Source organism: Mytilus californianus, unplaced genomic scaffold (genome assembly GCF_021869535.1).
Source record: "Mytilus californianus isolate M0D057914Y unplaced genomic scaffold, xbMytCali1.0.p SCAF_13, whole genome shotgun sequence".
In the NCBI taxonomy this organism is placed as follows: Eukaryota; Metazoa; Mollusca; class Bivalvia; order Mytilida; family Mytilidae; genus Mytilus; species Mytilus californianus.
Window position 1 is genome coordinate 4,271,260 of NW_026262615.1, and position 14,451 is coordinate 4,285,710.

Below are 14,451 nucleotides of genomic sequence, written 5' to 3' on the forward strand. Positions count from 1 at the left end.
GCTGGCTATAGACGTTCTGGTATTATATTGATATGTGATATCTTACCCTTCTGTGATTGTAGATATGGGCTGGCTATAGACGGTCTGGTATTATTTTGATATGGGACAGCACACGAGGGAAACTGAAAGAAATAATAGAATTACAGAAATGTGAAGGAATAAGTTCTATAGTACAACAGGAACAAAAGGTTTGTTACAAGGCTGAATTTACTTAAGGAAAAAGATCGTATATTTTATAACTTCATATAGATCTTGTACAACAAGTTACAAAAACTAAAACCTCATGAAAGATACTAGGTGCTTAGTTTAGTATGCTAAGAACACCTTATATCTTCATTCGTCAATGGCACTAGAATCAAAGCAGAAGGATGGCCAATTCAACCAGATAGTTGAAAGAAATTGACTTTATGTAACAACTTTTCTCATTGACTTAAATTTACTGTCAAATCCACAATTGACATGTCTTGGGCTGCCATTTTGAATTACTTGAATTCTTTACTGTTCAATTAATACAATAGAATCGAAAATAAAATATAAGCTACCTCAAAAAGGCTGTTTCAAATTAGATTTTATCAAAAACAAAATTGCACAAGTAATGAAATAACCTGCAGTTATCATTTGTATGCCGTCATCATGGTGATGAGGATTAATGCACCAAAATCATTCATGAAGTTTCACAGAATTTTTGTTTATCTTAAATTTCTACATTTCTACAAGTTTTTTTGTACAATTTCTGTGTGTTATACATTAGGATAGTGATAACAGTACTGTAGTTGAACAGTTGCTGCAGTCAATTGAGATTAGACACTCACAAATAATGCTACTCTACGCATCCCCAGTAAAACTGTCTTTTAGAAATGTCAAATTGCCCAATTGATGGCGGCAACTCTTCAGCTTTAGTACTGCTATTCCTTAAATGAAAGGCACAAATACCAAAACAAGTTATATATTTCATGTGTTTATATACAGGTGAAGAAATTGAATTAAATCTACTTTAAATTCAGAAATTGTTGCGAGGTTTTTGTTATTGCGAATAATGAGTGAGTATTGCAATAATAAAAACTTGCATTCTGATATCTCAAATTGCAATAAACAGTATTGGATTTTTGTCTATACATCAAAAATCTCAATGATAAATGCACACAATTTCTGAATTTACTAGTATACAAAACATTTAGAAAATAGAGTATAAGTGACACATGTAGATTTCCCCATAGGTTTGGGTCGGGAGCAAAGATGGTACCATACATATTATCAATACGGAAACAAGAAAAGTAGTCAAACGTCTTCAGGCACATGATGATGCAGTCAGGGCTTTGTGTTGTGCTGAAAACAGATACATTATAAGCGGGGCAGGAAGTCGTGATGGACGTATTGCAATGTGGAGTTCTACAGACACAAAGACAGACTCAGGAAAATTTATACTAGATGAATAAATATATTTCATCCTTCATTTACAATGTAATATTTTCCACTCAAGATATCTTGATTTTCAATTTTCAACATGTTAAATTTAAGGTGCATATCAAAATTGAAATTTAACTATCAAATTGGAGAAGTATTGTAACTCAGGAGCAAATTGAGAGTGAAATTGTTACTTCCATTTGTATTTGAGTCTTTCAAATGTGAAAACTCTGTTTGGATAGGACAACAATGATAGTATTGGTAAGATTCTACCAATAGTGTGATGTCATAATGAAATTTTTTTTCATCAAAATCCAGAATTACACCAGTTTAGTACTGGTCACAATTTCAGCTGCTTATTGGTATAATTATACTGTACAACTTGACTGAGGACTATTTGAAAGCACTCAACAATATAGGCAGTGGAATTTGTTCACCCAAGAAAATTCATATTTCCCAAGGGCAATGTGATTTTTGGATGGTGATGAAATCTTCATATCACCCCAAGCCAAGGGAATAAATGTTATATTCCACTGCCTATACTTTTTTAACATAACAATAATTAATATACAATTTTTCTTATCGGTTGCTTTTATAACTCTACATGACATAAACGTTGATAAATAGCATAGATCAAAGTTAATGATTTGTTTTATGACATGATTTTATCTGTATTGTTTTACGTCTGAAATAATTTTGAACATGATGATGACTCAACTGTCAAAAAATGTACATTTACCATGTTTATGGTCAAATGTGTCTATGTGTTCAGAGGGGAATATGATAGTGGAAGTGGAATATGAAGTTTTGTTCAATGTCACATGGAATAGCCTCAACCAAAGAAATGTTGATTTTGCAATCAATATTTAGATACAATGGAATAATATATGATATGTGTTTATAAAGGTGCTATACATTTCATTATGCATGAAAATACTCGGAAACATATGAGTCTATTTTGACAGTCTTCTTGATTAACCACTTGCCCTAGGCCTATATGGATCAGGTCAGTAAAAAGTTTGTTGAGGTCATTAAAATTTTCATCATAATAATGATAATAATGGAGTAGAAAAAAGTTATTGTGACTATGTATAAGTGTCAAATATAATGTTAATTACCTCTTATGGATTTACTTGTAGAAATGGTATGGCATTTTTTAAGTGTGAATTGGAAAACTTTTTTACAACCTTTCACACTATAGACTTAAATCAGTTTTAATCTTTAGTTTCAGTATACAGCAGTTAATACTCCCCACCACTATGTTATTAACAGTCTAGATTATCACATTTTACATTTCAAGGATATTTTTACATCCTTTTCATTTTGTTATTTTTAATTGGAAATTTGCTTATGTTGTTGGCAGCATATATCAAGTTATTTTGTCTTTCATTGAGTCTTTAGTTTTTTTAAAGGGTACAAGAGTAAAAATATGAAAAAAAAACACTGCAATTATAAGTCACTCATATTCCATGCCTAAAAATGCCTTTGATATTTTTAAAAAAATGTTAAAATCCCAGTAAAAACCCTAAACTTCAAATTTTGATGACAGTGTTTTAAAAATTAAATTATTTCTGTTTGGCATTTCTAACCTCCCTGTCAGTTCCAGCATCAATAGAATAAACTACTGTCTGGTTTCTATACAGGGAAGCTTTCCAGAGGTCACAAGTAACATGGTTTCTTCATCTTTGTCCATACTGTCTTAGAAAAAAGACAATGATGGGAAAAATTCTAGTAAATCCTTAAAAAGTTTTATTTTAAAAAACAGTGGTAATTCAGAAATTTTTGTGATGGTTTGTTCTCACAAAAATTGCGACGCATTTTATATTTTGATAGCATTATTTGTTAGCAGCATTTTCTAAAATCACAAATATTTAACTCACATTTGTGTTCATTTTTCATCAATCTCAAGAATAAATGCAAGCAATAACTCTATAGATTGCAAGATTTTACAGTAATTGATCTATTGACAAAATTTCACTGGTTTTTATCAGTACTCTTGAAAGGCATGATATTTTTGGGTTTGTACCAGTTTGTATATGTTAAACTTTGTTTATCTCTACAAATACAAAAACAAAAATATTCAAAGAAGAAAAACAAAATTACATTCAACAATTTGCCCTTTTTTCTTTTAACAAAAATGATATTACAGAGGTTTTAGAACACACAGCAAATGCTATTGCCAATGATTAATATTTAATTTAGAATTGAAATAATTGTAAACCGCCAATAATTACAGATCAGTTAACATGGTTAACATAATTCCTTAACTTCTTTTATATATAACATAATATTTGGCCTTCTTTTACTTTAAGGGTCCCAACCCATTATAGAGCTTTACTAAACTGTCCTTAACCCTAAATCTTACAGTAAACCATACTATGTACCTTACCCTAACACAAACCCTTACCCTAACCTAGAACATCCTCTAACCTGATCTTAACCATAATTGAACCTTAACCCTAAAGCCTAAGTACCCCTAAGGTAAAAAAATGCCAAATAAATAGGTACATTTATATGTTGGTTTTTACTTGTTGCTTTATTCTTCCCGCTGTATTGTTTTCGTTTATGAAAATGTTGCATTATATATATATAAATATCATTAAAGTAAACTTTTCAATCTTGTTTAACTTAAAATAATGTAATTTATTATATGTTGTTAATCTATGTAATGATGTTAATGTTTAGAAAAAATAGATTGTTAATGATTTTAAATGATGTAAATGTATAAACAAAATGTTTTTTAAATTTGTTACGAATTTATGCAAATTTGTTACGAATTTATGCAAATGTGTTACTAATTTATGCAAATTTGTTACTAATTTATGCAAATTTATTACTAATTTATTCAAATTTGTTACTAATTTATGCATTTAATATTGTTGTTTTGATAAGACTTTACACTTGTTGTTACATTTTTCCTTGGATTTTATATTGATTTGTAAATATCTGTTATTTATGGAAGGCCAAAATTCCATATTCATTTTGAATTGGTATCATATATAAGTATCCATATTCATTGGTTATTGCTGTTAACTAGATAAAATTATTTTTATACCCATGCTCTGAAAGAGGGGGTATATCGTTTTACCCCTGTCTGTCCCTATGTCCGTCTGTCTGTCTCTCTCAGTTTCCGTTGCATTTTTCTCAGTAACTACAAATCATTATTTGTTATATGGTTTCATTTTAATTTTTAACATGCCCCCGCAGTAGTGGAGGGGGCATTAAGGTTTACCTTGTTTGTCCGAAATTGGTTTCTGTCCTCTAACTTTAGTTTGCCTCAACCAAATTTTATGAAACTTATACACAATGCTTATTTCCACAAAACACAGATCAAGATCAATGTTGGGTGGCATCACTTTAACAGTTATGTTGCTTTATAACGTTCTATGCAATCAGGGGCATCATCTGTGTCCCATGGACACATTCTCCATTTTTTCTACAACTTCAATATTTGCTGTTGTTTTATAAGACTAGTTGCAGCAACAAAAATGAATGATTTTCTTATATAAAGTGAATGAATTAAATCTTTTATTAGTCCCCTACTGACGAAGTCGAAGGGGACATTAGGTTTGCACTCTGTCCGTCTGTCCATCCGTCAGTCCGGCAACTCAGTTTTCTACACTTTTTTTCTTCGTTCTTGAAGATATTGATTTGATATTTGGTATACAGTTTTATCATGACAAGTTATAGATCAAGTTCGAATTTTGTTCCGGTCTGATGATTTAGTCCAGAGTTATGGTCCATAAAAAAACTCCATAACTAATGTTAGAGTAATATGTTAAACCATATATCTGTACAAAGGGAGATAACTCATTTTTTAAAAGACATTCTTTGGTAAATTGTTTGAGGAATTTTGTCGCATGTTTATATGTTATTTTGTATAAACTAATTTTCTGAATGCTACATGTATATATATATATATATTTTTTATTAAGTGAAATCCTTTAATTAGATAATAATCTATTTTTATTAAGGTATATATTTCATTACATTACATTGTGTAGATAAAAGTTGTTGACATTTTGAAACTGACATTATCAAGATGCTTGATTTCTTGATTGACAACATATTTGTTACGTTTGGAGGACGTGTTTTTCAACGGACTGTCGGAATTCCAATGGGAACCAATTGTGCCCCTCTTCTTGCCGACTTGTTTCTTTATTATGCTTCGTACAGGAACTTCTTAGGAAGAAAGATAAGAAGTAAGCAATATCCTTTAACTCTACGTTCTGCTATATAGATGATGTTCTCTCACTAAATAATATAAAATTTGGTGACTATGTTGAACAAATCTATCCCATCGAACTAGAGATAAAGGATACTACAGATACAGTTAAGTCTGCCTCATATCTTGACTTACATCTAGAAATTGACAATGAGGGTCGGTTGAAAAAAAAACTTTACGACAAAAGAGATGATTTCAGCTTCCCAATTGTGAACTTTCAATTTCTATGTAGCAACATTCCAGCAGCGCCTGCATACAGAGTATATATCTCCCAATTGATACGATATTCCCGGGCTTGAGTTTCCTATCATGATTTCCTTGATAGAGGATTGCTGCTCACAAGGAAGCTATAAAGCCAAGAGTTCCAAATGGTGAAGTTGAAATCATCCTTTCGTAAATTTTACGGACGCCATCACGAGTTGGTTGACCGTTATGGAATAACCGTTTCACAGATGATATCGGATATGTTCCTTATGTCGTAACTACAATACCCTTCCCTTTTCACGAATGTGACTTACCGAATTGGACTATTTACCGGATTTGTAATAACATAAGCAACACGACGGGTGCCACATGTGGAGCAGGATCTGCTAACCCTTCCGGAGCACCTGAGATCACCCCCAGTTTTTGGTGGGGTTCGTGTTGCTTAGTCTTTAGTTTTCTATGTTGTGTAATCTGTACTATTATTTGTCTGTTTGTCTTTTTATTTTTGGCCATGGCGTTGTCAGTTTGTTTTTCGATCTATGAGTTTGACTGTCCCTCTGGTATCTTTCGTCCCTCTTTTATAGATAAGTTACAAATCTATATTAGTTTGTGATAAATGAAAGAAAAAATATTTGGAACTATTAATTATATTTGATTGTAATTTGAAAATAGATATACATTGTATTACATCATATCTAATTTTAGAGAACTATTAATCGTATCTAATGTTAGAGTGTTATAGGTTTTCCACACTTTTTTTCATCATGCTTGAAGATATTGATTGACAATTGGTATATTGTTTTATCATGACAAGTTACAGATCAAGTTCAAATTTTTGTTTCGGTCTGTTAATTTTGTGCAGAGTTATGGTCCTTGGACTTGAAAAAATTCACTCATATATTCAGTTTTCCACACTGTTTTTAGTCATGCTTGAAGATATTGACTTAATATTTTCTTTTTGTTTACACCATGACAAGTTATAGAACAAGTTAGCATTTTGTTCCAGTAAGATGAATGTTTACCCGGTAGGGGACTATGTATTGCCATGCAATACTCTCAGAATGCTTGTTAAACTGTAATTTGCATTTTAGTCAGGGTACATAATGGCCTTAGGGATCATAGATTTATTCTTATGCGGAAGCTCAGAGCATGCTTGAAGGATGCCAGAGCTTTTGAAGCAGGCTCTTCTCAGCAATTTATGTAAAAATCATCATGTTTCATTAAAAACAGCAGGATATGTCAATCAAATCTATAGCATCCTCTGGGCATGCTTGGAGCTTCCTCGTAAATAAATCTATGATCCCTTACACATGTCATTACTTTATGTCTTGAAGGACATTGCATTGAAACATGGTAATATCCGGGTTGTCTCTTAGATAAACAGACCTATCATTCTGAAAGGAAATAACTTCATATAGGTAATATATATATAAATGTTAAGGTGACTTTTTGAAATTTTTGTTTATAATGAATCGAAAAATAATTTCTTTTATACAAATAAAATGATGAGGCACACAAAACTGCCCAGTGGACCTAGACATAGACCATTTGATCATGTTAATTTAACAGGATAATATAACACATCATTGAAAAATATATACTATTTTCATTATCTCATATATATATATATATATATATATATACACATTACCATTAAGTTTATTTTGCTGTTATTATATTGTTATACTGCCAATAATATGAACAATGCAGCTATGTATAAAATATTTGTTTTAATTTTAAGAAATTTTTGTATTGTTAATTTTTTAATTTGAAAATAACATATCATGTAGGTACTGGTGCCTTCCAACAAAATATCTGAATAATACATTAGTATCAAAGTTTTTACCTATATTTTAAAGGTAAGTAACGTCTTAATTTTTACTTTTTAGCTCACCTGGCCCGAAGTGAGCTTTTCTCATCACTTGGCGTCCGTTGTCCGTCGTCCGTTAACTTTTACAAAAATCTTCTCCTCTGAAACTACTGGGCCAAATTTAACCAAACTCGGCCACAATCATCATTGGGGTATATAGTTTTAAAAATGTGTCCGATGACCCCGACAACTAACCAAGATTGCCGACATGGCTAAAAATAGAACATAGGGGTATACTGTAGATTTTGGCTTATATCTCTGTAACCAGAGCATTTAAAGTAAATCTGACATAGGGGTAAAACTGATTATCAGGTCAAGATCTAACTGCTCGTAAATTTTCCGACAAATTTGACAACCGGTTGTTAGGTTGCTGCCCCTGAATTGGTAATTTTAAGGAAATTTTGCAGTTTTTGGTTATTATCTTGAATATTATTATAAATAGAGATAAACTGTAAACAGCAATAATGTTCAGCAAAGTAAGATCTACAAATAAGTCGAATGACCAAAATTGTCAGTCGACCCCTTTAGGAGTTATTGCCCTTTATAGTCAATTTGTAACTATTTTTCGTAAATTTTTGTAATCTTTTACAAAAATTTCTTATCTGAAACTACTGAGACAAATTTAACCATACTTGGTCATAATCATAATAAGGGTATCTAGTTTAAAAAATTTGTCCGATGACCCCGCCTTCCAACCATCATGGCCGACTTGGTTAAAAATAGAACATAGGGGTAAAATGCAGTTTTTGGTTTTTATCTATGAAACTAAAGCATTTAGAGCAAATCTGACAGGTGGCAAAAATGTTCATCAGATTTAGATTTATCTGCCCTGAAATTTTTAGACGAATCCGACAACCCGTTGTTGGGTTGCTGCCCCTGGGTTTGTAATTTTACAGAAATTTTGCAATTTTTTATCTTAGATATCATTATAATATCTAATATCTAATACTATTAATTATGATTTTAACCTAATTTTACATGATTTCCAAAGCATCAGTTAATACAGGTGAGCGACACAGGCTCTTGAGAGCCTCTAGTTTACTTTCTAAAAAAGGTTATTATGAAATATGAAACATTCTTAATAGTTATTTTGTATAGGGATGTTATGAACATGGAAAAGTATTTTATTTTTTTTTACACTAAACAAGTTGTTAATATTTTTCATTGATTTGTATTTGGAAAAGTCTGAAATTATGAAATGAAATACCCCGGTACACTTAAAAATTTTCCCACATATCTATTGGTTTTAAATCTACAGCTTGGAAATATCCAACTGGAGATCAGTCTCCAAAAAAGGAGATCAAATATCTGTTATTTGTCGTTACCTTTATTTCATCAGAACAATTATTTATTTAAAATTGATTGTAAGCAGGCTTATATTATTATCCTTATGAATTTTGGTACATTATGAATATATTGTATTGATGTAAGTTTTAAGATAAATTAGCATTTATTCCTCATAAATGAAGCATGTATTCAACAACAAACATATGATCCATTTCAAGGTATATTTCCTTAGGCACATAATGCTGCCTTATATAATTAAATGATTCAGTTAACTTTTGTAGTACTGTTTAATTGTTAATAAAATAAAAGTTGAATCAATCATTGTTATGGTTTTATGTACAGACTTACAAAAAAAACGTAGCCTATAAGAAAATGATAAGAACTTTTAAGGGATGAGTTAAGTTTATCCTGTCAAGTACTACAGTAAAAAATTCACTTAAAATTTCATTGCATATAAGACAATAACTATCACCGGAAGTAAACCAATCAAATTTTCACCCCCTTTTTTACTTTTTACAAGCTTTAGTAACCGTCACCTCAAGTTTCCGAAATATTTTATAGAAACACCAAATAAAAAAAGAATGGTGCTTTGAAACACCTAAGATATATGTTTATGACTCAGATTTGTTTATCTCCAATGAAATACAGGGTTAACTTCCTACAACTGTCAAATTCAAGAGAATATTTTTTTTTTACCTTTATCGTATGAAACCGGATGTGACGTGCTATGATTTGATGGTATTACACCTTAAGACATGCATGGCATTAATGATAAAGCTTAGACTCTAAAAGTTATCTGTGAAAATCTTATTTGTTCTTTTTTCTGAAGCTTCTGTGAATCAAATTTGTTTGGATAGAAGGATGGTTTATAAATTTGGTTCTTGTTGATGAAAAAACATGGTAACATAATTCTTGTATACTATCCTAAAACAGCAGTAACAATAAGCAATACCACTTGACACAGCAGTAACAATGCGCTGAGAGACATAAAGCAATAGTTACCTGATATAGCAGTAACGATGTATTGAGAGACATAAAGCAACACTTATCTGATATAGCAGTAACAATGTATTGAGAGACATAAAGCAATAGTTACCTGATATAGCAGTAACAATGTATAGAGAGACATAAAGCAATACTTACCTGATATAGCAGAAACAATGTATTGAGAGACATAAAGCAACACTTATCTGATATAGCAGTAACAATGTATTGAGAAACATAAAGCAATACTTACCTGATATAGCAGTAACAATGTATAGAGAGACATAAAACAATACTTACCTGATATAGTAGTAACAATGTATTGAGAGACATAAAGCAATACTTATCTGATATAGCAGTAACGATGTATTGAGAGACCTAAACAATACTTACCTGATATAGCAGTAACAATGTATTGAGAGACATAAAGCAATACTTATCTGATATAGCAGTAACAATGTATAGAGAGACATAAAGCAATACTTATCTGAAATAGCAGTAACGATGTATAGAGAGACATAAAGCAATACTTACTTGATATAGCAGTAACAATGTATAGAGAGACATAAAACAATACTTATCTGAAATAGCAGTAACGATGTATAGAGAGACATAAAGCAATAGTTATCTGATATAGCAGTAACAATGTATTGACAGACATGAAGCAATACTTACCTGATATAGCAGTAACAATGTATTGAGAGACATAAAGCAATACTTACCTGATATAGCAGTAACAATGTATAGAGAGACATAAAACAATACTTATCTGAAATAGCAGTAACGATGTATAGAGAGACATAAAGCAATAGTTATCTGATATAGCAGTAACCATGTATTAATAAACATAAAGCAATACTTACCTGATATAGCAGTAACCATGTATTAAGAGACATAAAGCAACACTTATCTGATATAGCAGTAACAATGCGTTGAGAGACATAAAGCAATACTTACCTGATATAGCAGTAACAATGCGTTGAGAGACATAAAGCAATACTTATCTGATATAGCAGTAACAATGTATTGAGAGACATTAAGCAATAGTTATCTGATATAGCAGTAACAATGTATAGAGAGACCTAAACAACACTTATCTGAAATAGCAGTAACAATGTATTGAGAGACATAAAGCAATACTAACCTAACACAGTAGTAACGATGTATTAAGAGACATAAACAATACTTACCTGATATAGCAGTAACAATGTAATAAGAGACATGAAGCAGTACTTACCTGATATAGCAGTAACAATGTATTAAGAGACATGAAGCAGTACTTACCTGATATAGCAGTAACAATGTATTGAGAGACATACACAATACTTACCTGATATAGCAGTCACAATGTTTTAAGAGACATGAAGCAACACTTATCTAATATAGCAGTAACAATGTATTGAGAGACATAAAGCAATAGTTATCTGATATAGCAGTAACGATGTATTGAGAGACATAAAGCAATAGCTATCTTATATAGCAGTAACGATGAATTGAGAGACATGAAGCAATACTTACCTGACACAGCAGTAACAATGCGTTGAGAGACATAAAGCAATAGTTATCTGATATAGCAGTAACAATGTATTAAGAGACCTAAAGCAATACTTACCTGATATAGCAGTAACAATGCGTTGAGAGACATAAAGCAATACTTATCTGATATAGCAGTAACAATGTATAGAGAGATATAAAGCAATACTTACCTGATATATCAGTAACAATATATTGAGAGACATAAAGCAATATTTACCTGATATAGCAATAACGATGTATTAAGAGACATAAAGCAATTCTTACCTGATATAGCAGTAACAATGCGCTGAGAGACATAAAGCAACACTTATCTGATATAGCAGTAACGATGTAAAGAGAGACATAAAGCAATAGTTACCTGATATAGCAGTAACGATGTATTGAGAGACATAAAGCAATAGCTATCTTATATAGCAGTAACGATGAATTGAGAGACATGAAGCAATACTTACCTGACACAGCAGTAACAATGCGTTGAGAGACATAAAGCAATAGTTATCTGATATAGCAGTAACAATGTATTAAGAGACCTAAAGCAATACTTACCTGATATAGCAGTAACAATGCGTTGAGAGACATAAAGCAATACTTATCTGATATAGCAGTAACAATGTATAGAGAGATATAAAGCAATACTTACCTGATATATCAGTAACAATATATTGAGAGACATAAAGCAATATTTACCTGATATAGCAATAACGATGTATTAAGAGACATAAAGCAATTCTTACCTGATATAGCAGTAACAATGCGCTGAGAGACATAAAGCAACACTTATCTGATATAGCAGTAACGATGTAAAGAGAGACATAAAGCAATAGTTACCTGATATAGCAGTAACAATGTATGGAGAGACATAAAGCATTAGTTTTCTGATATAGCAATAACAATGTATTGAGAAACCTTAACAATACTCACCTGTTATAGCAGTAACGATGTATAGAGAGACATAAAGCAATAGTTATCTGATATAGCAATAACAATGTATTGAGAGACCTAAACAATACTTACCTGATATAGCAGTAACAATGTATTGAGAGACATAAAGCAATACTTATCTGATATAGCAGTAACGATGTATAGAGAGACATAAAGCAATACTTACCTGATATAGCAGTAACGATGTATTAAGAGACATAATGCAATAGTTATCTGATATAGCAATAACAATGTATTGATAGATATAAATCAATAGTTACCTGATATAACAATAACAATGTATTGAGAGACAAAAAGCAATAGTTATCTGATATAGCAGTAACAATGTATAGAGAGACATAAAGCAATACTTACCTGATATAGCAGTAACGATGTATTAAGAGACATAAAGCAATACTTATCTAATATAGCAGTAACAATGTATAGAGAGACATAAAGCAATAGTTATCTGATATAGCAATAACAATGTATTGATAGACATAAATCAATAGTTACCTGATATAACAATAACAATGTATTGAGAGAAATGAAGCAAAACTTACCTGATATAGCAGTAACAATGTATTGAGAGACATAAAGCAATACTTATCTGATATAGCAGTAACAATGTATAGAGAGACATAAAGCAATAGTTATCTGATATACCAATAACAATGTATTGATAGACATAAATCAATAGTAACCTGATATAACAATAACAATGTATTGAGAGACATAAAGCATTAGTTATCTAATATAGCAGTAACAATGTATAGAGAGACATAAAGCAATACTTATCTGAAATAGCAGTAACGATGTATTAAGAGACATAAAGCAATAGTTATCTGATATAGCAGTAACGATGTATTAAGAGACATCAAGCAATACTTATCTGATATAGCAGTAATGATATAATAAGAGACATAAAACAATACTTATCTGAAATAGCAGTAACGATGTATTTAGAGACATAAAGCAATACTTATCTGAAAAAGCAGTAACAATGTATAGAGAGACATAAAACAATACTTATATGAAATAGCAGTAACGATGTATTAAGAGACATAAAGCAATACTTATCTGAAATAGCAGTTACGATGTATTAAGAGACATAAAGCAATACTTATCTGAAATAGCAGTAACGATGTATTAAGAAACATAAAGCAATACTTATCTGAAATAGCAGTAACAATGTATGGAGAGACAAAAAGCAATACTTATCTGAAATAGCAGTAACGATGTATAGAGAGACATAAAACAATACTTATCTGAAATAGCAGTAACAATGTATTAAGAGACATAAAGCAATACTTATCTGAAATAGCAGTTACGATGTATTAAGAGACATAAAGCAATACTTATCTGAAATAGCAGTAACGATGTATTAAGAAACATAAAGCAATACTTATCTGAAATAGCAGTAACAATGTATGGAGAGACATAAAGCAATACTTATCTGAAATAGCAGTAACGATGTATAGAGAGACATAAAACAATACTTATCTGAAATAGCAGTAACAATGTATTAAGAGACATAAAGCAATACTTATCTGAAATAGCAGTAACTATGTATTAAGAGACATAAAGCAACACTTATCTGAAATAGCAGTAACAATGTATAGAGAGACATAAAGCAATACTTATCTGAAATAGCAGTAACGATGTATTAAGAGACATGAAGCAATACTTATCTGAAATAGCAGAAACGATGTATAGAGATACATAAAGCAATACTTATCTGAAAAAGCACTAACAATGTATAGAGAGACATAAAACAATACTTATCTGAAATAGCAGTAACGATGTATTAAGAGACATGAAGCAATACTTATCTGAAATAGCAGTAACGATGTATTAAGAGACATAAAGCAATACTTATCTGAAATAGCAGTAACAATGTATAGAGAGACATAAAACAATACTTATCTGAAATAGCAGTAACGATGTATTCAGAGACATAAAGCAAAACTTATCTGAAATAGCAGTTACGATGCATTAAGAGACATAAAGCAATACTTAT

The 14,451-nt window shown here is 30.9% G+C and overlaps 1 protein-coding gene across 3 annotated transcripts in view; it reads left to right on the forward strand.

Moving 5' to 3' along the window:
- LOC127723033 (DENN domain-containing protein 3-like) overlaps positions 1 to 1,591 on the forward strand; it is a 105,263-nt gene extending 103,672 nt beyond the window's left edge. For all 3 annotated transcript variants that reach the window (XM_052229453.1, XM_052229454.1, XM_052229455.1), the window contains 2 exons: positions 63 to 188; positions 1,218 to 1,591. In XM_052229453.1, coding sequence (XP_052085413.1) covers positions 63 to 188; positions 1,218 to 1,436 — 345 coding nt within the window. In that variant the 3' untranslated portion in view covers positions 1,437 to 1,591. The remainder of the gene's footprint in view (positions 1 to 62; positions 189 to 1,217) is intronic.
- Positions 1,592 to 14,451: the final 12,860 nt, after the last annotated feature.